This window comes from Anguilla anguilla, chromosome 9, assembly GCF_013347855.1.
Source record: "Anguilla anguilla isolate fAngAng1 chromosome 9, fAngAng1.pri, whole genome shotgun sequence".
NCBI lineage: Eukaryota > Metazoa > Chordata > Actinopteri > Anguilliformes > Anguillidae > Anguilla > Anguilla anguilla.
Genome location: NC_049209.1, coordinates 7523008 through 7546313, shown reverse-complemented (window position 1 = coordinate 7546313; position 23306 = coordinate 7523008). Strand labels below are relative to the sequence as shown.

Here is a 23306-nt window from a genome sequence, read left to right as displayed (position 1 = left end):
TACAAAAAAGACATGGCCATTTTTGGCTTGGAGACATTTGACTACAAGGAGAGAATTGTTGTGATCCACGATTACCACTTTGACACCAATGATTTGCAGTCACCTTGCAGCAAATTGCATATCATTAACATTATCAGATGGCCTTTCTTATGAGAGCCATGACTAGATGAGACAGAGAGGCCTTGTATGGGTAGGCACATGTACTTGTACCACATTAGAAATCACAGGTCTGTCACAACACCACTAATGAGCTTGGATCTGAACAAGGTAAACCCAGTTAGACTAGGTCTTGCCTGATATAGGCAGTTTCCATGTTGCAGGTTTGCTCAGTTGAATATGAAAGGATTGTGTCTCATCTGCACTGTAAGATATTACTCTTTCAGTTTAAATCAATTCATAAGAAGTGTTTATTATCAGTGGAATGACTAATAATTATGAAATATTTGAAGTATCCATGCTAAACTCAGTGCAGAAGTCCTTATGCTTTGTAAAACATGATATGACCCTTGGCACAGTGTCAAAAACTTTCTGTTGAGAAATAAAGATGCAATTACATCCATTGGTGATAAATAAGTTGAATAAGAAAAACTTCAAAGTTGATTATAATAATGATGTGAAAAAAATAAAAACAAAAAAGTGTAGAACAGTCATCTTTTAATAGTAAACGTGTACAATGATTGACATGAACAGATTAGTTTGACACAGGAAGGACATTAACAGTGAGAGTAGTTCCCATGTCCATCAGATCAGTCCGTGTCCTTTCCCCATACAAAAATCTGCACCACACATTTCAGTTCAGAGGGTAGTATTACACTGTAATAATGTGTACAGTCATGCTTTACACGAAGGACGTCCAGAATCCCCCATCTTGGTTCTTTAGGACAATCATTACAATGCGGAAATATGTAAAGATATGAAATTCAATTAAAGTTAAAGATACAGTTGCGCTGTTGCAAACAAATAAAGTTTGTACAAAATACAGCAATCAAATAAAATTTCAGATACACATACCATATGTTATGAAATGAATACCCTTGGTAACTTAGTCCATGCTCTTGCCCCACCATGTCCCGCCTCCTCTCCCACCATGTCCCGCCTCCTCCCCCACCATGTCCCGCCTCCTCCCCCACCATGCCCCGCCTCCTTCCCCACCATGCCCTGCCAGTTCACCCAACTGTGACCAGCAAGCGGCATGTTTCTGTCATCATATCCCAGAAAGACCATCACAGCGCTTCCCATAGCGCAAAATAGGACACCAAGTCACAGGTAAAATAGTCGCATAGACGGAGAAAAGCCCCTTAAAAGGGTTTTTTTTCCATTTGCACCTAAGAAACGATGTTAATGGCTGTTTGGTAGGCCGGTGTGTACACACCTAAGTGCATTAATCTGTGGGACACTGCTCTGAGCCCGGCTGACTGAGGAGACAGCCAATGGGACTGTGGGGAGGTGGATGGGGGAGGGGCCTCGCTGACCATGCACAGCCAATGACCAACGTGAGTGCTGTGGCAGGGAGATGGTTGGAGAGAAAGAGGGACACCAGAGGCCAGGTTGAATGCTTGCTTGTGTGTGTGTGTGTGTATGTGTGTGTGTGTGTGTACATGTGTGTGTGTCTGTGTGAGTGTGCATGTGCGTGTGTGTGTGTGTGTGTGTGTATTGTTACATCCTCTGACATAAATCTTGTGTTTACACTTGTTTGGCTCTGCTGCGTGTGTGAGTGTCTCTGTTTTTCTTCTGGTTGGCCATTTTCAATTATTCTCAATTTGTAAAAGGCTTGGTTTGCTGTTCACCAGTGGAGACTCGCTTTTTGGATTTGTTGTGTGCTTGTGGATTGTGATTTCTTCACTGATTTAATGTGTTTGACTTGGTTTTGTTCAATTCATCCTCAACTCTGAAATTAGCCCCTCTGCTCGCCAAGTAGTGTCCCCAGATGGATTACAGGTACTTCCATCGGGACACGACTTTGTTATTTTCCTTTGTTATTTTTCCTCTCTTATTTTTGAAGGTGATTCAAAAACTGCAAATGGGTGGAACTGCAAATCTCTATGGGGTACGCTATTCTGACTCTTGGTCTCAGATAGCCAACTCAATGGGGCCTTGATGCTCAGTGTTTAAAGCCACCTCAACAAACCTTCAAAGACCTTTGTGTGTGTGTGTGTGTGTGTGTGCGCGTGTGTGTATCTGTATGTGTATGTGTGTGTGGATGCGTGTGTGTGAGTGTGCGTGTATGTGTGTGTATGTGTGTGAGTGTGCAAGTATGTGTATGTGTATGTGTGTGTGTGTGTGTGTGTGTGTGTGTGTATGCGTGTGTGTGCTGGACGGGACAGCGTTTAACGCTGCCATGCAGCGCCGGTGTGGGGCCTCACCTCGTTGTTCTTCGTGAGGGTGCAGTCGCAGGGGGGACAGACAGACACAGTCATTAGTAATCAGAGAGCGCGAGCCGAGGCTGATGGGATCGCGGGGAGGGGTGGGAAGAGGTGGGGCCCGGTCACCATGGCGTCCAACACAGGGGCGCACGGGAGCGGGGAGAGAGACAAACACAGCACCTGCTCAGTCGGGCCCTAGGTTTGGAGCCCAAGTGACCAACCAGCTACCACAAAAAACCATCTGAACACACACACACACAGAGCAAAATTACAGCCACAGAGCTTGCGGCTCTCATATCAAAAACAGACGTTAAGCAACTCAATAAGGAGTTACGCAGGGCGATCTCTGTCCTGAGCTATGTACTTTCCAACGACCTCTGTGATACTCTCACTGCTTTTCAGGAAAGTTTAGGTCGGGGAACGAGCACATCACAGAACGGTTTGTGCACTACTCAGCTTTCTAGAGACGAAGCACTTTTTCAGCTTCATTGACATGCAGCAGCGATATCAGACATTCCGGTTAATTCCATTCGGGATATGAACATGCAATATGGTGACACAGATGGCGGTTTAGGTGCATCATTTAGTTCCATATGTTTATCCAAATGATAGCACCAAATGACAGCACCTGAATGCAATATGAGCTTGGAGAAGGCTGACACATTCACACACATCACATGTAGTCGAAGATGTATTCTGTCCAACAAAGGCACACCATATCCACTGACTGTGCTCTATTGATATTATAATAAAACAGAATTGTTTTTTTTTGTTACTTAAAAATAGAATTGCCCAATGTTATGCTTTCTGTACATGATTTTTGAATTGTCTACTCAACTTGAATGTTACCTGTATGTATGCACCATATGTCAAACCACTTGAAAATATTTTTATTAAACACATAAAATGCACTTCAAAAAATATGTACACATATGAATATATACAATAAGTAAACATTCTAATGAAAATGTGTGATACTTATTGCGAAAAATATAATTTGCTGAGCTGGAATTGTTCACAATCATTTGTAGGTCACCGTACTGGAAGTATGAATCCTAAATTGCACAAAGAACACAATCATGTGAAATTAATTACTGGATTAAATTTTTAAAAGTTTAAGTTTGACTCAGGACATTGTCTTATGTTCTATGAAAAATAGGCATTCGCCGTTCGAAATGGAGCCTGGTGGAAGTCACACCCATAAGTGCTATGTGACCACAGCTCTGTAAACATACAACCACGATGAATCACGATACAACCTCGATAATTTATTTATGGGGACTTTGCGGCTGGAGGGGGGCCTGTATTTACACTAGACTAGACTACAGCTGTGAGTCATGAGCCGAGTGTCGCTAAACATTCCTTATTTACTTGCGTTTACCGACACAGGAGTGCGTTAGCCGGAATAAGGGAAGCAGAAGCATCGCGCTGTATCGCTCTCACAAACAAGACATCACATTACAGGCATTTAGCAGACGCTCTTATCCAGAGCGACTTACACAACTTTTACATAGCATTTTACATTGTATCCATTTATACAGCTGGATATATACTGAAGCAATTGCCGGTTAAGTACCTTGCTCAAGGGTACAACGGCAGTGTCCTACCCGGGAATCGAACCTGCGACCTTTCGGTTACAAGTCTAGTTCCTTACCCACTGTGCCACACTCCGTCCTAAAGGATGAGCACACTGCTCCCTGTAACAGAACTGAGCTTGACGCACTACTCTGCTCCCCCCTTACTGTTGTGTAAATTCATCTAGCGTAGCGTTTTGAAAAATGTGGGTGCTGTGACACACTGGGGTGCCGTGTGTTCCTTCCAGGGGCTGCCGCATAGGACCGTCAGAAATATTACAAAAATATTGTGAATATCGTACAAAGTTTTTAAAGCCTACATTTGAGAATTCACTCTTCATTTTTGGTTCCACATTTTTTTACTTAACATAGCCTAAATGTGGCCTATAAGTGCATGTTTCAAGCACATCCACGTTCATGAATGCAACTCTGTTTTTGATGACGAGCTACAGGCCGGGGGTAGGTATCAAAAATAACGTCCCCTGTCACATTGCAAAAGGAAAACAAACAGGCTTAATTTAGCAAAGGTCAACAAGTTTACTGTCTCGTTTTTTTTTTTTTTGCCAATATGAAGTGATACACGTCCAGCACTATGGGCAGCTATCAGCATCCACAAGCAGCAAGATTGTAGCCGGTGTTTCCATGAAAAAATGTTTCCTTCCTGATTTGAAGCTTCAGATTAGTTTAGATGTTGAAACAAATTCAATTATTTGGGGTGTGGTAAATTATTTAGGGTGGTCTGGAAAGTTTGGGAACCACTGGTCTAGTGCTTGACACGCATTAACACTAGAATATGCTTTCCAGCCACAATGAAAAATTGAGCTGTCTGGCAGACACATCAAATTTTCACAAGCACTGGACGGTTCAGCATGAGAGGCAAGTGCTTGTTAACCGCGCAGGCAGGAGGACGAAAACCCGAGCGAGAGGATATGGAGACGGACTGCAGCGCTGGCGATGGAATGTTCAGCGTGGAGAGGACGGTGCCCTCTGGTGGTGAGCCATGGAATGACAGGCGGGTGTCAGGCGGAGGTGATCAGGACAAGACGATGGCGTTCTGGGAGTCAGCGTCTCTGAGACCCAGGTCCTCCGTACTCACTCCGGTCTCGTAGATGGGATTGTCGAAGGCGGACTCCACAGTCATGTGGTCGTACGGCGGCGTGCTGGACGTGGGCAGGCGGAAGGACTTCCCCTGGACTCTGAGGAACAAAAAAAATAAAACACATTTTGACATTGGAGAATTAACAAAACTCAACGTGCTAAAGAAGAGTTACAAATCACGTTCACGCGGTTCTGTTAGACCACGTGTGAACACTATGGCGCTCTCACTTTGAGAAATAGAGGTAAATCCCAAGGATGACCAACATGACGACAGCAGCGGGTATCAAGACGGCAATCGCTATGTTCGTCCCCTCCATGCTCAGTTCTGAATTGGAAACTGCATGACAGACAAGGATAGAAGAAAAAAAAACACAATGATCATAATCATAATCTAAACACTGTTCACCCAGTCCAATAAGGAACAGTGCACCTCCATTTAAAGCCGAATGATACTGGTGACCACTTTGTACAATTATTCAAAGATGCGTGTTTTTTATGCCTATTCCTTTCACCATTTAGGAATCATGCTCACACTGCCAGGCTCATCACAACTCCCGTTGATGGTTTGGGACGGTGCAAACCGAGGGTGTAACTTCACTTTTAATATTGGGAGAGTTAAAATATTACATCATAGACCCGGAGAACGGCAGGCCTGGGGGCATGACCCCTCTGGAAAAATATTTTTAAAAGAAAAGCTGTGAAATGATCATTTCTGTAAAAGGAAATGGAATATTTATTCCCATTGCTTCATTATATGAAATCATTTTCATCATCATGTTATATTACTTTGGGGGTTATTTGACCTGTTTTGTAATATTGTGGGGGGGGGGGGGGGGGGGGCAGGGGGGGCTTGTAGTAACCTTCTATCCCCCCATAAATTACGCCCTTGGTGCAAACGCATGCTCTCCTCCTGAAGTCCGTGATGTGCTCTGCTGCTTCTTATCATTCTGCAGCGAGTCAGACGTGCACAGACACGAGCTGGAGGAAGACACACTTCACGGGCAGTCCAACAGACACACCTGAGGACGGCCAACTGACCAAGGGCCACTAACGCATAATGAGACACTGCTGACTGAACCCGTCCAATCTCTGGGAAAAACTAGAGCTAACTGTGCGTCGCCCTGTAGAGCCACCGACCACACTTACACACATTACATTACATTACATCACGGATCACACGGGTAGGGCCTCATTCAGTCCTGCTCTGCAGCAGGAAGGAAGATTTCGAGACGGAGACCAGCTCCCTCCCTCCCTCCCTCCCTCAGTGCCAGCTCCACTAGTGTCATTACATTACATTACATTACAGGCATTTGGCAGACGCTCTTATCCAGAGCGACCTACAACAAAGCGTACAACCATAACCAGGAACAAGTGCGTCGAAAACCCTAGAGAGAAGCTTACAGTCATTCATCATCATGTTATATTACTTTGGGGGTTATTTGACCTGTTTTGTAATATTGTGGGGGGGGGAGGCTCTGGCAAACGCTCTTATCCAGAGCGACGTACAACAAAGTGCATAACCATAACCAGGAACAAGTGTGTTGAAAACCCTAGAGGGAAGTACAGTACCAAGTGCCAGGGAACGACAGCGTAGTTTAACTTGGACCCTGTAGGCTAATCTGATTGGCACTCGCACTCCCAATCCGTGCACTAGAACGGCGTTACGACAGGACGAGCCGCTCGGCAGCTCAGATGAGTCTCTTTCTGAGTGACAGCGTGACCTTCTCCCGCAGGCCACCGGCACCCGATCTGACTCTGAGCTCTGAGCACGCCGCGGCGATGACGTCACAGTGGTGCGTGTGATCAGGCTTCCGTTGACAAGCGCACTTACCGTCCAGCCGGCGTTCGTTTAAGTAGACCGAAGAGGACGCTAAGAAGAGAAAAAGTATTCGTGTCAACAGTGCAAAAAAGACGAGAAGCAATTAGGCTGATAGAAATAAGCAAGCAAGGATATAAAGTACATTTAAAACAGAGAAACAGTGAATGCATAATATACGCTACATTATGGCCTTTTAAGTTGGTACTTTTTTTCAAATGCTGGCACAATGTCACCGTGTGAGTTGACGAAGCTGTGGGAGAGAAAGCTTTTCAGCCTCGCAGTTCCTACCTCTACAGGCAGGGGGCGGGCTGCTCCACTGCGAGGGGTGTCCGGGGACGCAGCGGATGGCGGGCTGTCCCTGCAGCTCGTAGCCGCTCACGCAGGAGAAGCTCAGCGTCTCCCCCGCCTGGTAGAAGCGCTTCTCCGCGCTCTTGACGCTGGACGCGGGGACGCCAGGGTTCCTGCACGGCTCGTACGTCTCCGCTGGGGGGACAGACAAACGGACAGAACCCGCCGAAGGTCGTTTATGAGTCTCCTTCAGCCGGCGGCGCTCTAATTCAAGGACGCCAGTTAGCGGTACGCTCAAGCGAACGCCTCGGGTCCAAGGTCAAATGAAACTCAGAACGGCAGCCAGAGGTAAACAGAGTCATACGTAATAAAGCTTGGCAGGTGCGGGCAGCGAAAAACCGCGGAATTATGGGACATCTGTTCCCTCCCCAGTGCATCTGCCACGCAGGAATATAACGGCTGTTGGCACGCCTGCTCCTGGCGATCAAAGGACACGCGGGACCGAGCTCGTCTGATCGACTCCGTCAGCCATCCGTCCTGTCTCTTTTTGTCCTCCGCTTGTCCCCAGATTCTGACAGGCTCTTAATTAGCTGGTTTGGCCCAGTCACAAGGCAGCCGTCTCAATTTCCTGCTCAAAAACAAACGGGGCCCGCGACTCACAACAAAGAGCACTGGCACGGCACCCAGTCACGTTCTCCACGAGGCCCAGATCTAGCCTTCGCGCTTGACTTAGCCGTTCATTCCGGGTGCGAATTCAACATCGATTGAAGTTTTGGTTTGTTGGAAGCAACAAAACACCCTCGGAGAGTGCAACCTCACCCCAAATGGCGCAACAACCAGCGAAAATGTGGCAAACTTAAAAAAAAAAAAACAAACAAAAAAAAAAAAACGCGCTGCAATAGATGTCAGTTTTCTGTTTTCTTATTTTCTCCAGCTCCCTTCCTGAATTTCCCTGGTGAATTTCCCTGGTGCCGACAGAACTGTTTGGCTGAAACAGATGTCTCTCACTGCTTATTATTGTTGTGGTATCTGCCTTTCATAAAGTAACCGCATGTTTCAACTCAGCTTCTTTTGTGGTGCCCACATGCTGTGCTGTTGATTTTAGGGGCTGTCATAGATTTTTTAAAAATCCAGCAGGTGGCAACATTTCTTATGCAATTGCGGCCTTCAGCTTGATGGTGTAAAGTGTCTTCGCGGGACAGTGTCTGTTTATTTGTGTCTGTTTACCTTTTTCCGTGGAGCTCACAAGTGTGTGTGTGTGTTAGAGCGAGAGAGAGAGATTTTTGAGATTTAAAAACCCCTTTCACTGGGACATTGTTCGAACACAGAAATGACTGCACTTCAAAATAAAAGAACAGACAAAGCAAAAACAAGAAAAAAAACAAATCCAAACAACTGCCGCAGGCAGGGAAGAGAGAATAGATGCAAAGAGAGAGAGAGAGAGAGAGAGAAAGAGGGAGAGAGAATGAGTGTGTGTCTGTGTGTGTGTGTGTGAGGGAGAGAGGGAGAGAGTATGTGCGTCTGTGTGTGTGTGTGTGTGTGAAAATGTTTTTTGTGTATATGAGACTGAGTAAATGGACTACTCACAAACACAGGCAGACACTCTCTCCTCTTGTAAATGGCTAAGTCACTGCTGTATTGTGTGTGTGTGAGATAGAGAGAGTGTGTGTGTGTGTGTGTGTGTGTGAGATAGAGAGAGAGTGTGTGTGTGTGAGTGTGTGAGAGAGAGAGAGAGAGAGATGGTGTGAGTGTGTGTGTGTGTGTGTGTGTGAGATAGAGAGAGTGTGTGTATGTGTGTGAGAGAGAGAGAGAGACGGCGTGTGTGTTTATGTGAGATTGGCTGAATGGGCCGGTCTTACTCACGGACACACTTGGGCAGCCTCTCGCTCCACTTGGGGATGGCTGAGTCTCGGCTGTGGCAGGTGAGCAGGCTGGCCCCGGCTAGCGCGTAGCCCTTGCTACAGACGTACTGCACCGTGGAGCCCACGGAGAAATGGGAGCCGGCTATCACCCTGTGGCTGTGCTCCACGTTCCCAGGGTCTGGACACGACGTCACTGATCATGTGGACAGGGGCAGAGGCCGACACAGACAAGAGGTCAGTCATGGAGGCCGTCAGGCACAATTATTTGGGAACTGAGAGCAAATTAATGGCGCTCGTTTCAGCTAATATCCAGGAGGCTAACTTCTTGACCAATCAAAAAGCAGAATGTTAATGACCACACTTACAACAATTCAATGAATTCAGTGCCCTGAGCTTTAACTGTTCGCAGCACCTTTTATTCTCCCTGCAAATCGCACCTTCGCCTGTAGGTGGCGCCTGCGCATCCAGCTTTGTGCCGCGCGAGCAGGCGGGAGCCGCGTTTCTGCGCACACGTCGGCACGGCGACACGTTTCCGCTACAGTAATTAGCTCTACCCAGATGATTTACTGTTTTCCATTAAGGCTCTGATTGTAAATGTCTGCTTGTTAAATGCAGCGTGACTATTGCTTTGACATAAATGACTTTGGTATAGTTATAAAACGGAGTAATGGAAAAATGAAGAGCGCGCCAGTCTCTCTCTGGGCGGGCCCCGTCGGCGCGGCTCGTCCTCAGGCCGTGCCGGCGGCGCGTGGAAGCCGGCCAGGCTGGCACCTGCCAGAGACGCGATCATAACGCACAGGCTTCCCTGGGGGAGGGTGGGTGGGTAGGGCACAGATTTGGGGGTTAGGAAGGGGGGGGGGGGGGGGAGGAGGGAAACCGTCACAGCAGAGTTATGAATTGGGAGCACGCCCCATTGATCAGCCAGCGCTCACTCAGATCTGAGCTGTGATAGGGCGAGGCAGGCCCCTGCCCCTCTCGTGGCTGGCAGACTGTGGGGGCACAGTGCGCCGGGCAGAGCGCCACCGTGGCAACGGGCGCGGTCATGCCAACGTGCTGTTCCTGCCCTCTGCCAGTACTGCGGGTCAGCCTCCTCTTTCAGCAGGGATGCTATGCGCTGCAGGGACTTCAGACTCAGGCGAACCCCCTCGCCCAGTTCAAAAAGACGGGACGGAAAGAGACAGAGAGGAGAGAAACAGAGGGAGAGCGAGAGAGAGAGAGGAAGAGAGGGAGATGGAGAGAGAGAGAGAGAGAGAGAGAGAGAGAGCGAGAGCGAGCAAGAGAGAGGGAAAAACAGAGGGAGAGAGAGATAGAGAAACAGAGAGGGAGACGGAGAGAGAGAGAGAGTACAAGAAGGAGAAACAGAGAGAGAGAGAGAGAGAGAGAGAGATAAACTCCATCTCCATTCCATCCAGTGGGTCATTGGGTCAGGACCAGCACAGGGCGACTTGCTCCACGAACGTGGGGATTCGTGTGGATACAGCGACGGTGTCTTCCATCAGACAGTGTTTACAGACAGGGAGTCGGCCAGGTTTGATAAAGAGACAGGGCTGCTGCCCACATGCTCACACAGCTATTGAGCTGAAATAGCATTATGTCAACCTTAGGGTTTCCATATACTGTGTAATCGAGTTTGGTGCTGGAAAGCCGACGTCATGGAGACCAAGGTGCCATTGATGGTCTGGCACAGTGGGCGCTGAATAAATATCTTGGAACACCATTCAAAAGTGTACCGTAGGCAGCGCAATGTTACCTATGAGTCAGCAGCCAGCTGCGCCACAAAGGTTCACCTGGTCTGATAGGCTTGCGGAGATAACGCAAGCAGGGTCACTGATGTCACTGCTGTTCTGCTGTGATTGCGTCTTTCTTTGATGATCTTTGATGAGGTTTTTCTTTGATCCTCGGGTACATCGGGGGGGAAATGGAATGGTTCGAGGAGCTGCATGCCATTCGCGTGCAGCCATTTCTCGTCTCAGATATTGCAGTGCACCACCGTATATCGCAATTATTAAACACACCGTATAATAAATTGCACCACTTTAGCCTGGTATTCCTCTTTGGCTCTCGCTACACAACAAGCGGTTTTAAGGTCCTAACAGACGTAGGACTTGGGATCACTCCACCCCGTAGTCACTCGAATGTACACTAACGCTGCTGCAAGATACACAATTGTATCTTCGTAGAGTTACACACACCAGAGGCATGTCCATGTCCACCAGGATAGACAGCCATATTCATCCATACAAAGCCACACTAAACTGGTGCAAAGAGGCTTTAGGCCCTCATTTGCCAGCTCATTCTACGTATAACTGTTGGCACAGAGGAAAGGTTCCTGTTCCAGTGGCAGGTAAGCAGGTGAGACAAACACGTGTTCCTTCGCCACTCGGACGCTTCCGCTGTTTGGTGTGTCTGTGGGGACTGTCACAGAGCCTTGGCCCGCTGCCCCCGTCCTCCCCCCCCCACAGCGGGACGGGGCCAGAGGGCTAATGACGTGGGAACGGGGGGGGGGGCTGATTACACTGCGCCTCCTGAGACACACGGGCGCTGGACCGCAGGACTCGGCATCCGTCACACGTCTGTGACCGTCGCCCGACGGCTGGGGCCCGCGGCGAGCGCACGGCGGCGCTGGGGGGCGGAGCCCGCCCGGCTCATTACCGCGTAGCCGCGCACTTCTGCGTCCGCTCGCCTGCCCGGAGCAGCGCTATCGCCACAGCGCTAGAGAGAGAGAGAGCCCGCGGAATGATGGCACTGAACCCGAACAGAACACACAGAGCGGAGCGGAGATCCGTCCAATGACAGCGGCGCTGACGATGTCAGCTCTCCGAGCGGAGCGCGCTGTGTGCCGTTCGGCTTTGGCAGAGGCGCCGGAGCGGGGATGTGAAAACTCGCCTGACCCAGTCACTGACCCCGCCCCCCTCCCCCTCCCCCTCCCCCTCCCCCACATCTCTCTCCCTGCAGGACAGGAAAACGTGTGCAGAAGCCTGTGTCGGTTAACCGCGTGCGGAACGCATGGTTTGCTAGCGGGCATCAAACTTTACCGCGCGTCGCCGCTGCTTTCTCAGGACGCAGATTGTGAGGTTCTGAATGATTACGCTCCGCACATTCAAAGATCAAAGCTGTTACCTGGGCGATAAGGGGGCACCTTGGCACACAATTTATTAATCATTTTGTTTTCAGAGTACTTTTTCTATACATGGAAACACATCCATTTGCTTGGGAAAACAATAAAAGAATTGCAGTTGTTCATATAAGATGCGCCAGCGAACTCTGTGGTGTCTCTCTCCAGGTCATGTGACGGGGGGGGGCGGAGGCTCTTACCTCTCTCACAGCTGGGCACGTCCCCGCTCCACGTCAGGTCCCACTGGCACATGAGGATCTCGGTGCCCGCCAGCTGAAAGCCCGGGTAGCACTGGTAGGTGACCACCGTGCCATGGATGAGCTCCGGGTGCGAGGTGCTCTTCCACCCGCTGGTGATCTCCGGCAGCTCAGGACACGTGTCATTACGAGGGACCTCTGAGAGAGAGAGAGAGAGAGAGAGAGAGGGGGAGGGAGGGAGAGAGAGAGAGAGAGAGAGAGAGAGAGAGAGAGAGAGAGAGAGAGAGAGAGAGAGAGAGAGAGAGAGAGAGAGAGAGAAAGAGGGGGAGAGAGAGAGAGAGGGAGGGATGAAGGGAGGGAGAGAGAGACTTTTAACCACACCTTTATTTAACATCATTTAGTTAAATTTGACTGTTTATGATCCACAATAAATTAAGTGCTACGCTACATAAAAATTAATACACCAAAGCAAAACAAAAAAGATAAATCACAATATATTACGAGCATTTCCATATCCCTTTATCATTATGACCTCTTACCTACCTCAACAGTCATCAAAAAGACAACCGAAAACTCCTCCTGCAACACGCTACATTCTCCCCAGGTATCAATGAATTGTTCTACACTTGAGACGACTTTTATAGTACGCAAGCTATTCTGAGTCAAGTCGGCACTAAACCTGTAACCATGGGTTCAGGTTCAAACGGTCCCGCCCCTTTCATTATATCCACTGCTGAGTTAAATTGCACGTTTTCAGAGAGAGAGAGAGAGAGAGAGAGAGAGAGAGAGAGAGACAGACAGAGATGTAAATCGGGAGAATGTAGCAATGAAGCCGGAGTGACTGATCTGAAGCAGGAGAACGGAGAAGAAGCACATGACACAGCCTCCCTCTTCACACGTCAGCACAGGAGCGACTCCAGGGTTGAGGGCCTAGCAGGTTTCCAGTCATAGCTTTTGGTTTCCAATAATATGCCAATAAAGACTCCAGTTCAGGTCCGGTGGTGCCATGTTCGCTGTTCGAGGGCCACCCAAGCTGACAGGAAACACTTCCAGACCTATCATCGCTCCCAAAATGCTGCCCGCTCCAAACAGAACAACAATGAAAGATTTCAGCGAGGAGAGCGCAAGCCGGCCCCGTCTGTGAGCGTAAATATAAACTCCCGGCACGCACGGAGCCCGCCGCCAATTTGCAGCGATCGCGCGAGGCGGTCTGCGCCAGGGAGAGGGGCGTCCTGGCGCCGCCCCAGGCGGGCCATTTTCGTTTGGCAGTGGCACTCACCCCCGCATCCCTTTAATTGCGTGCAATTTCGATACCCATAATCCCACGCACCTGCACGGCTCCAGAGGGGTGCGCACAAACGCTTTCATCTGCTTTCCTGCTGCTCTCTCTCTCTCTCTCTCTCTGCAAGGAACTTCGCCAGAGCGATGTGTTTCTGGAATGTTCCATTTTCGTCTAGCAACAGCCCTGCCACACACCGCTGCCACACACCGCTGTGTTTTTGTTTCTCAGCGCCCCCCCCCCCCCCACCACCCACCCCCCACCCCCCTCCCGAAAAGGTCACCTGAACCCTTTCCCTTCCTCTCCCTCAGTGGAAATGCCACAGCACCTCACTGAAATGATTGAGTTACTCAGTTATTAGGCAGGGGCGAGGGGGTGGGGGGGTGGGGGGGGGGGGGAGAGAGAGAGGGAAATGTCCCTGTGGTGCTGGCTGCCATATCTATAACAAGGCCCTAATTAAAATGCTTCAAGTTTCAATTAGCGGTTTCAATAATATTTCCACAAAGCTCGGTGCCAGGAGCCTGGGGAGGAGGGTTTTCAGTAATTGGGCTCGGTTCACACCGCATCGCATTCTCCGCGAGCCACTAAATCAGGCGGGAGAGGGGGGCGGTGGGGGGGGGGGGGGCGAGGGAGAGGGGGCCCACCGAAAAAGTGGACCACGAAGCCGTTGTGGTAGCCGAAGATGTTGGTGGCGGGGTCGGTCTGGAACTGGACGGTGACGTCGGCCATGGAGGTGTAGAGCTTGAAGCGCGGGTGCGAGCCGCTGTACTGGCCCAGGATGTTGGCGGTCAGGTCGTCGCCGTCGTAGAAGGTCAGGACGTCGTTCTTTCCCACGTGGAGCCTGCAGGCAGAGAACAGGGAGCTCTCTTCAGATTTGAATGGAAAAATCTGAACACATCATCATAGCCATGGAAATACAGTACTGCCAAAGCATCCATCCATTACCTATACCCGCTTATCCTGGACAGGGTTGTGGGGGGGTACTGGAGCCTATCCCAGCATGCATTGGGCGAGTGGCAGGATTACACCCTGGACAGGCCGCCTATCTATCGCAGGGCACACACACCATTCACTCACACACTCATACCCATGGCCAATTTAGAGTCTCCAATTAGCCTACCTGCATGTATTTGGACTGTGGGAGGTAAACCCACACGGACACGGGGAGAACATGCAAACTCCACTCAGAAGGGCCCAAACCGAGATTCAGCCTTCTTGCTGTGAGGCAAGAGTGCTACCCACTGCACCATTACAAATGAATACAAACAACAAGTAAATTATGCCTATAATCACAGTAAGAATCATCAAAAGAAAACCACAAACATACGGATTTAGAACGAATATGAAAACCATGGCTGCAAATTAGCTTAATTAAGCACTTATAACTAAGATGAAAAAAAACTGTAAAATTCCCGCATAACCTACCTGGTTGCTAGGCTAACACCTCCCACTCCTTTCCAAAAAGGGAAGAAAGTCCGCTCCGACAGAGAGCCAAATTCTCTCTCCGTCACTCCCGCACTCAGCCGAGCGCACCGCGAACGCGACAGACAGCGTTTCTCTCCTTTCGTAACGTCAAGAGGGCCACAGGGCTGCTCGTCTGCTGTGGGAGTACCGCCAACTAACCGCCAACTACCGCCAACTACCGCCCGGGCAACTCAGCGGCCAGCGGAGCCCTGACACCCGCCGTTCCCCCCGGCAACGGCTTTGAACGACGGGGAGAACGAGAAAGGGACCGCAAACGGAGCGGTTTGGTTTCTGCGCCACCTCAGGGGTAGGAAATCCGCAGAACGATGTTTCTCTCACATTTTATGCGAAGGTACGGTTTGTCGGGTGGCTGGGAGGGGCCGGGGCGATTGACACCGCAGCTGGTCACACACACACACTCTTATCTCTGACTCCCAGCGAACAGGGGCAGCCATAAAAGGCATAAAGTTTTTTGGGACGGAGCCTCTCCATCCTTGAGGCGCTGTCTGTGTTTAAAAGGCTGAGAAATGGGGGGGGGGGGGGCTACACCTCGCCCGTGGAAAGCAGCCTCCTGCCAGAGACGTGACCGCAAGGCTGAACAGCTGAGGTCAAGTCCCCGTATCTCAGCGGAGCTCGACATTTACATCCATTTTAACATCAAACAAATGTATTTTTCTTCCATCGGTGCCGGACCCATTTCTTTCCACCTCCGTGGGAATAAGCATTTGGAAAATTCCCGTGAGGAAGACGGTGGGAATCCTGCGTCTGGTTCGGATCGGGCCTGCTTCATTCAGAAATAAACGCTGAATAATTCATCATTAATTTACTGTTCTCCAAGACTTTCAGAGGCTTCTCATAAATGTGTAATTTCAAGAAATGTCACCCCCATCTCATTAGCAAAATAAGAAAAGGATGGGACAGTCATGGATTAACTCTGAAGGACTATTTTCATCCCCCCCCCAGAGGGGGATGGGACAGTTGACCCCTGCTTGGCTCTAATTAACTATTGATGGCAGCTGATAGAATGAGGGACAGGTGGAAATGGTGGGCGTTTGTCAGAAGCGATGGAAATCCTTTCCCTCCGTTTATTTATGACCAGCGAGCCAACCGCCTTCAGCAGTCATTTCTCAAGGTTCCGAAGAGGGCGGAGTCACTGAGTCCATCGTGTTATGTCTGCCACGCACATAACGAACGCACGGAGGATTTCTCTTTCTTTTGAGTTAATATTCAGTCGTTTACTTTCTTCTCTGTCGTCTACTTGCTACTGCGGAATGCTTGCAATTCACAGTAATTTTGTGAGAACTGAAAGCAAAGTACGGGGAGCTTCTAAGACTGTCCAAATGGTTCTGGAATACATGTGGGTCACTAAAACGTACAGCATCGCATTCGCAAGTGTGGAAGCTTGTCACTTCTCACGTATTTCATCACCGAAGATGGCAGAGGTGCCTCAGAAGCAAGAAAATGAACGTAGCTTTATTTGTTTCAAATATGTACAGGACACTGCTGCCTTCCGTAACAAACGAGCTCAAATGAAAAAAAGACACGTGTGAAATGAAATATCTGGAAGGTAATAAAAACAGTGTCAGCTCGCAGTGGCCGTGCCTCGATAAAGTGAGGAGAGCCTGCTCACAGGTCAGCATCCCCCTGCCGCATTTGCCGTTCTGTGACAGAATTATAATCTCTCGGCTGTAATAAAAGAGGAAGGCAGCCGCAGCTTGACTTTCCAGCGCGGCTGCCCCGCGTCTCTCTGAAGGCATTAACCTTTAGAGATGATGAAGTTTGGGGCTCCCTTCCTGTCCCGAGGCATCATGCAGAGAGGCAGAGGAACAGGGGCGCGCATTCAAAGCGCAGGCAGAAACAAAAAAAAAAAATTGAAAAAAAGGAAAATGCTCCGTCGCTCCCTCCCTCCCTCCCTCCCTCCCTCCCTCCCAGGGCTGGTTCAGCACAGTAAACTCCGCCAGCGTGCGTGCACCTTGAAGGGGAGACGGAAAGCCTTTTGTGCTGGGATTTTCCAGCGATTCTGTGGATTGGCCGCATTAATATGCACCAAGTGTGTGCTACAAAGCTCATGAACGGGAGGGGAGGGGAGGGGAAGAGTTCCCCCCCCCACACACACACACAGTCAGCTACGGGTAAAAGCAATCCTCCCGTACCGATCCATCACTTGTCTCTCCCAAACCCGCCACAAGATTTATTCTGCATCCAGATTGCATTTACATGAACGGGTGCACACGACTTGTTGAAGGATGGCTGCCCAGAGGACTAACTCTTTAATGGTCATTTAGATTTTTTTTTCCCTCTTTGTGCACAAATTAATCCACCATCCGCCTGATTGCTCTGCCGGCAAATCCCATTTCTAAATCAGCTTCCTCGCGCGGCGTGCAGGCGAGAGGCCACGCCTCCCCGCGCCAGGCCCCTCCCCCAGTCGGCCCCGGCTCTGCTGCTTGCGTCCTTGAGAGTAAAGTGAAACTGGATAGCACTTCCCCGGCGCGGGTTCAATGAGCCCTCGATGAAAAGGAGTCTCACTTCAAGCTGTGCTCGGCGCAGAGTGCGGCAGAAGCGAGTGTGCTTTACTGCGTCTTTGAAATGCTTACAGTCTCGACTGGCCTTATTTTAAGCCGAACCCGGTTTTTTATTCCTGCATAATGCGCTCATTACGCAGAGCTCGGCTTCCCGCTTTCCGCTCTCTCGTACGCCGTCACATTGTCTCCAAGTCCCATTTGCTTTATACCGTTTGAGATTTATAAGTAAATATTTAATGCTCTCTCTTTTTTTTTTATCACCCTCGATTTCTCACGCGAGAAAGAGATTTTTACGTCTCGGCGGGTTTTAACCGCAAAATAAATAAGGGGAAAGGAAAATAAAAAAGATGCCGCTTGGCACGTACGTTTCAGGCGTGCGGACTCGAAGATGCTCACGGACGGGCTCGTCCCCGAGGCCCGGGGTAATGGCACCTCAATCGCTCGGGCAGGTGTGCTTAAGTGAAGCGGTTGCCACGGGAGCCAGGCCGTGCGAACGGGACGCGGACGCTCCTGGCGCAGGGGCGCTCACGGCTCAATTACAGCTGCGCCAGGTTCTCTAGCGCACACCCGAGCGTAAGAACAGCCGGCGGAGAGGGACCGATGGGGGGAAGTGGAGCTACGGAGCCGAATGAGTCACCCCCTCCAGTCTGCAGGCACAGAACAAACTGCCTCTCCACTCCTCCCTCAGAAGCGCAGCCACTCCTGGCACAAAGCAGGACACACCGACAAACAGGACTGTCATTTTTTTATTACATTTGTGCCGAGCTACCGGTTGCTTATTAATGGTTTGGAAAAAAAAATAAACATAAGTTCCTATGTAGAAACAGCAGAACACACATGCACGCTGGCACAAATGCACACACAATAGGTTCAGACGCAATCCAGCATTGGTGGGGACCGTCCCCACGCTGTAGGACTGAAGAGCATGGGGCTAATGGCCGCCTCCTCCTATGTCACCCAGCTGCAGCAGGACGCCTGGGAGGCATGCTGTGGTGCATACCAAGAGAGTAGTACTATGGGGGTGAGGGAATGTGCCCTCACACACACACACACACACACAAGCACACATGCGCATACACACACACAGCCATGCACTCACACACGCACAAGCACACACGCACACACAAACACACATAGGCACACACACACACACTTACACACACACATACAAACACACACACGCATAAACACAGACAGATACACACACACACATGTGCACACACACAGAAACACAGAAACACACAGACACACACACACACATAAACACACACACACACAAACACAGACACACACACATACGTGCACACACACACACGCAGCCCTCTCAGGACTGCGAGAGTAATTGAGAATGCTTTTAGAGACCGAACTGCAGCCGCAGAGCTCCCCCACCCCTCCCGCCCCCCGCCTCCCGCCTCCCACCCCCACCCCCTGTGAAAAACATGCAGAAACAGCTGCTCAGGAAAGCGTGAAACAAGAAGCATAACAAATGAAACAGGGACCTGGGCAACTTCATCTCGCCCTCTCGCTGGGAGGGAGCGGCTCGGCGCGGATCTCCGCGGCGCGCCCGCCGCCTCCCCACACTCCATAAACGGCGGTAACAGGCACGGTGCCCGGGAGCGCCGCCGCCGCCCCTCCGGGCTGCCGTAATCTCGTTTTCCGCCTGTTTCCGGGCTTTGAGCTCCCGTCCCATGCTGCGCGGGAGCGCCTCTCTCAAACACGGACACGGCGTATCGTTAAAGAGGCCCGCTGGATCGGGGCCGGCCCTAATCCCGGCTCAGCCCGCTGCGGGGGGGGGGGGGGGGGGGGGGGGGGGGGGGGAACCGGGGGAGACTCCCGTCTTAAAAAAGACAGAGGGTGTGTGCTTCTCTCCCCAGGTCTCTATTAGTCGGGTTAAATTATTACACCGCGTGACCGGGATGAAATCGGTCGTCTGATTGGACAGAAGTCCCGACTCCGCGTTCCAGACCCTGTGCGAGTGTGCGAACACACACGGGCGGTGACATAGCTCAGGAGGTAAGAGCGGTTGTCTGGCAGTCGGAGGGTTGCCGGTTCGATCCCCCGCCCTGGGCGTGTCGAAGTGTCCGTGAGCAAGACACCTAACCCCTAACTGCTCTGGCGAATGAGAGGCATCAATTGTAAAGCGCTTTGGATAAAAGCGCTGTATAAATGCAGTCCATTTACCATTTACCAAACGCCTGTGAGGATGCAGGACGCCGGGCCCCGCAGGCTGACTCCCGGGCTCTGAGAGCTGTCCGTGGTGCTGAAACAGACTCTCCGCGCGCCGGCCCTGGAGCGGGCTGTGCCTTCTGACGGCCGTCTCCCGCGGCGACGGCTCCTCGGCGTGAGTGACCGGGCCCTAACGGGTGAGCTGTCGGGCCCCCGGCGACCCCCCCGCCCCGCCGTCGGGCTCCGTTAGCTCTCCGGAGGCGTCGGCGAGCCCGGCGCGGAATTGGATCTCCTCTGGACCGTGCGCGCCTCGCTTCGGGGGGGGTGGGGGTGTCGGGGGGGGGGGGGGGCACTAATGGGATGGAGCTATCCCGAACAATTAATTTAAATGAGGTTTTCTTGTTTGTCTGTTTCTCTTTTTAATTAGAAAGGTAGCCATTGGTTAAAGAAGAAAAAAAACAAAACAACAGCCCTGGGGCTTTGGCTGGCTGGCTGCCCGGCGAAAGAAAGAGAGGAGAAAGTTCATCAATAATACGTCCTGCCGGGATCTGCTCCCTTCCCCGGCCAGTGAGGAGCTCAGGTTAGTGCGGAGTAACCCAGGCCACAGCCACACTGTCCCATATTCAGGTCCGCCTCCAGAAAACGTCCACAGGAGAGAGGGCAGCCACGGCTCTTGAGGTACCATCGCCCTCAGTCCACAGGCGCAGCCTAAATTTGAGCCTGAGCCCCATCTGCCCCAGCCTGCGATGTGAAGGTGAGGCTTTGTGTAAACACAGGAATCATGATGGTACAGCATTAAATCTAGCACATAGCTTTTGTTGACCACACATAATCTTGTAATGTATTGACACTTAACCTCATTAACACTTGACTTACAAGTAAATATAAGCAATTTTTATTTCCTCACAAATGTTTTACTTTAGGTGCTTGCTCTGTTAATAAAAAATGCAGACTTTGTATGTATTTATAGAACCCAGGCTATAGTAACTACAGTGCCCTTTTATCTGTAGAAAATGTTTGGTTCACTATTCCATGTTACTGAAATAACAACATTCCGATTCTTTATTGGTATTTAAGGTTTAAAAAAAAAAATATATGTATATATTTTTTAATGCATTTTTCAAAACACTCTTTCAAGAATAAAAAAATGCAAAACTACTCTGTATGAAACAGTGCAAATTGAAACTCATTGAATTAAATGTGACAAATCACATAAAAAATAATTGATAATTGCAGAACATCAAAGTACAAAACATTCTTTTTAATCACTGAAACAACAAAGTAATCTTTGCCAAATAACACGCCGAACATATAATGGAAATATCAAGTACGCGGGCATAATTTGTTTACATTAAATCAATAAAAATGTGTCCAAATTAGAATCATAAAAAAATTACTACCAACATAATTTTGTTCAAACTTACGTACAGTATATATTTTATTGTTCAGGCCAAAATGACTCTGCAGAGGGCTCAGAATGCAGGAGGATGGGGGCATGCACGCCCTCCACCTCCAGGCCAAAATGACTCTGCGTAGGGCTCAGAATGCAGGAGGATGGGGGCATGCACCCCCTCCACCTCCAGGCCAAAATGACTCTGCGTAGGGCTCAGAATGCAGGAGGATGAGGGCATGCATGCCCTCCACCTCCAAGCCAAAATGACTCTGCAGAGGGTTCAGAATGCAGGAGGATGGGGGCATGCACCCCTTCCACCTCCAGGCCAAAATGGCACCGACTAAATCTGTGTGCGATGCAAAGCTCTCCCATAACGCAAAACACAGGGTGGAAGTTCACACGCTTCCGGACAATGGTGAACGTATATCTAGCGTTTGGATTTTCAGGATGATCGCACGGCAAGTTCAGAAAAATATACTTGATCACATGGCCCTATCACCGGCTCCCATGATGCCACATTCCCATTATCTGGAACTGCAGAACAATTGTATTTCCTGTCACATTTACCTCGGCTCCAGCGCTGTTCTGGACAGTTGCACAGCATCTTCTAGCATGTTCTACATTGATCATTGGCTGAATATTACACAGTCACATGTCTTTTTTGTTCACCACGGTGACATGGTGACATCCCTCACCATCACCTCCACCACCAGCAGCACTTTAAGGAATAAATATAATAAACTAATACTTAAAGGTTTGAGGATGTGATTTAGAGTTCCGCATGTTGTGTGAAGAAAAGGTAATATGTGGTTTAAGGTTCAAATTTTGTAACTAGGTTACCAATGAGCTTATAGGTATCGCGTTTTTTAGAATATAAACATAAAAAATGAGTGACAAACTGTAATATCTCTTGACATTACCATTGCCTCTAGAACAACACAAAGGTTTCACTGTCACAAAACCTAGGCCAGGGATCCTAAAATCTGGCCCTGGAGGCCAGTAGTACTTTACTCTCCCCCTCTAATCAGGACTGATTTAGACCTGGGACAGCAGGTGAGGTAAATCTCTGGATAGTCAGTGGCATTAATTGATCAATTAACTATCAGGTAGAAAAGACAAACAGCAGAACTACCAGGCCTCCAGGGGACAGATCTGAGCATACCACGATCAGCCTGCAATTCACATGTCTTCCACAAGAGGGCTCTGTCATCCAAGACACCAGACTGACACGATTCTCTCTGTTTACCGATGGAGAACACGGGTATTTATGGCTCCCCGTTCCTTGACTTTAACCTTAAACTTCTCCCCGTCACCCCGTTGTTTTCAGCACGCGGGACACCGCCAGTCATTCGGCGAAGGCGCAGATCGATGGGAGGCGAAGCTCGTTTTGGGAAGACTCCGAGGCCCCTCGTTGGGGAACCCCCCCCCCCCCAGCAGCAGGAGCGGCCTGACGAGCGCAGGTGTGGAGCGGAGCGGGCGAGGCCGGGCCCCCCCGCGCAGGTGTGTTTCGGCTCTCACCTGTCGCCAGGCACAGCCGTGCTGTGGGGTAATGAGGGCGCGGGGGGGGGGGGGAGCATGGGCCTCCGCTCCTGCGCTAAACGAAAGACGGGCTCGCCGCTTCCGCGTCGAACGCTGAAGGCGAAAGGTTTTCAGACTTGTTAAATGACTGAAAAACATGCGCATGGAGGAAAAGGGTTTGGCAGATAAAAAGATAATACTCCTGCCGCACAGTGTCTCACAAGCTCCTCATTAGAACTCGGGACTTTTCAGACTCTCTGCGTGAGTCCTTTCTCAGAGCCTTGCAGACGGCGAAAAGCTCCCTGCCTCCTTTCAGCCATGCGCAGCACCAGCTGTGAGTGATCGTTAATCTCTCCAGTCGGACGGCACTGTCCGTGTGGAACACAAATAACTCGCAGATATTTTCAAAGCTTAGCATCCTTGGGGTCACACCGGTGCATGCGCCCCTTGTCCCCCGAACGCCGCCTCCAATCACGCAGGTGCCCGAGCACGTCACAGGAAGAGGCGTTACCGTGACAGCGTCCTCCTGCGGCAAGAGAAGGACCCCTCCCGATTCGCCAGCGTCGCGCGAACCGCCGCGGCGACGCAAACAAAAAAAAAAGACGCGTGCGTCTTTTATCGACAAAGCTAAAATAACTTGAATGCTTC

The 23306-nt window shown here is 50.1% G+C and overlaps 1 protein-coding gene across 4 annotated transcripts in view; it reads right to left on the bottom strand.

Moving 5' to 3' along the window:
- Positions 1–23306, bottom strand: part of LOC118236395 (seizure protein 6 homolog) — a 207165-nt gene that overhangs the window by 3413 nt on the left and 180446 nt on the right. Inside the window, exons 10-17 of one of the 4 annotated variants that reach the window (XR_004767027.1) lie at positions 14240–14436; positions 12320–12514; positions 9006–9197; positions 7143–7337; positions 6867–6905; positions 5264–5372; positions 5034–5133; positions 2364–2443 (exon numbers count right to left, since the gene is read on the bottom strand). Coding sequence is in view for 3 of the 4 variants with exons in the window: in XM_035434740.1 (XP_035290631.1) it covers positions 4971–5133; positions 5264–5372; positions 6867–6905; positions 7143–7337; positions 9006–9197; positions 12320–12514; positions 14240–14436 (1090 nt within the window). In the remaining variant the exon portion in view is untranslated. Of the gene's footprint in view, positions 1–2244; positions 2444–4450; positions 5134–5263; positions 5373–6866; positions 6906–7142; positions 7338–9005; positions 9198–12319; positions 12515–14239; positions 14437–23306 lie in introns of those variants that run through there. The other 3 variants (XM_035434742.1, XM_035434741.1, XM_035434740.1) reach the window with 3 other exon arrangements.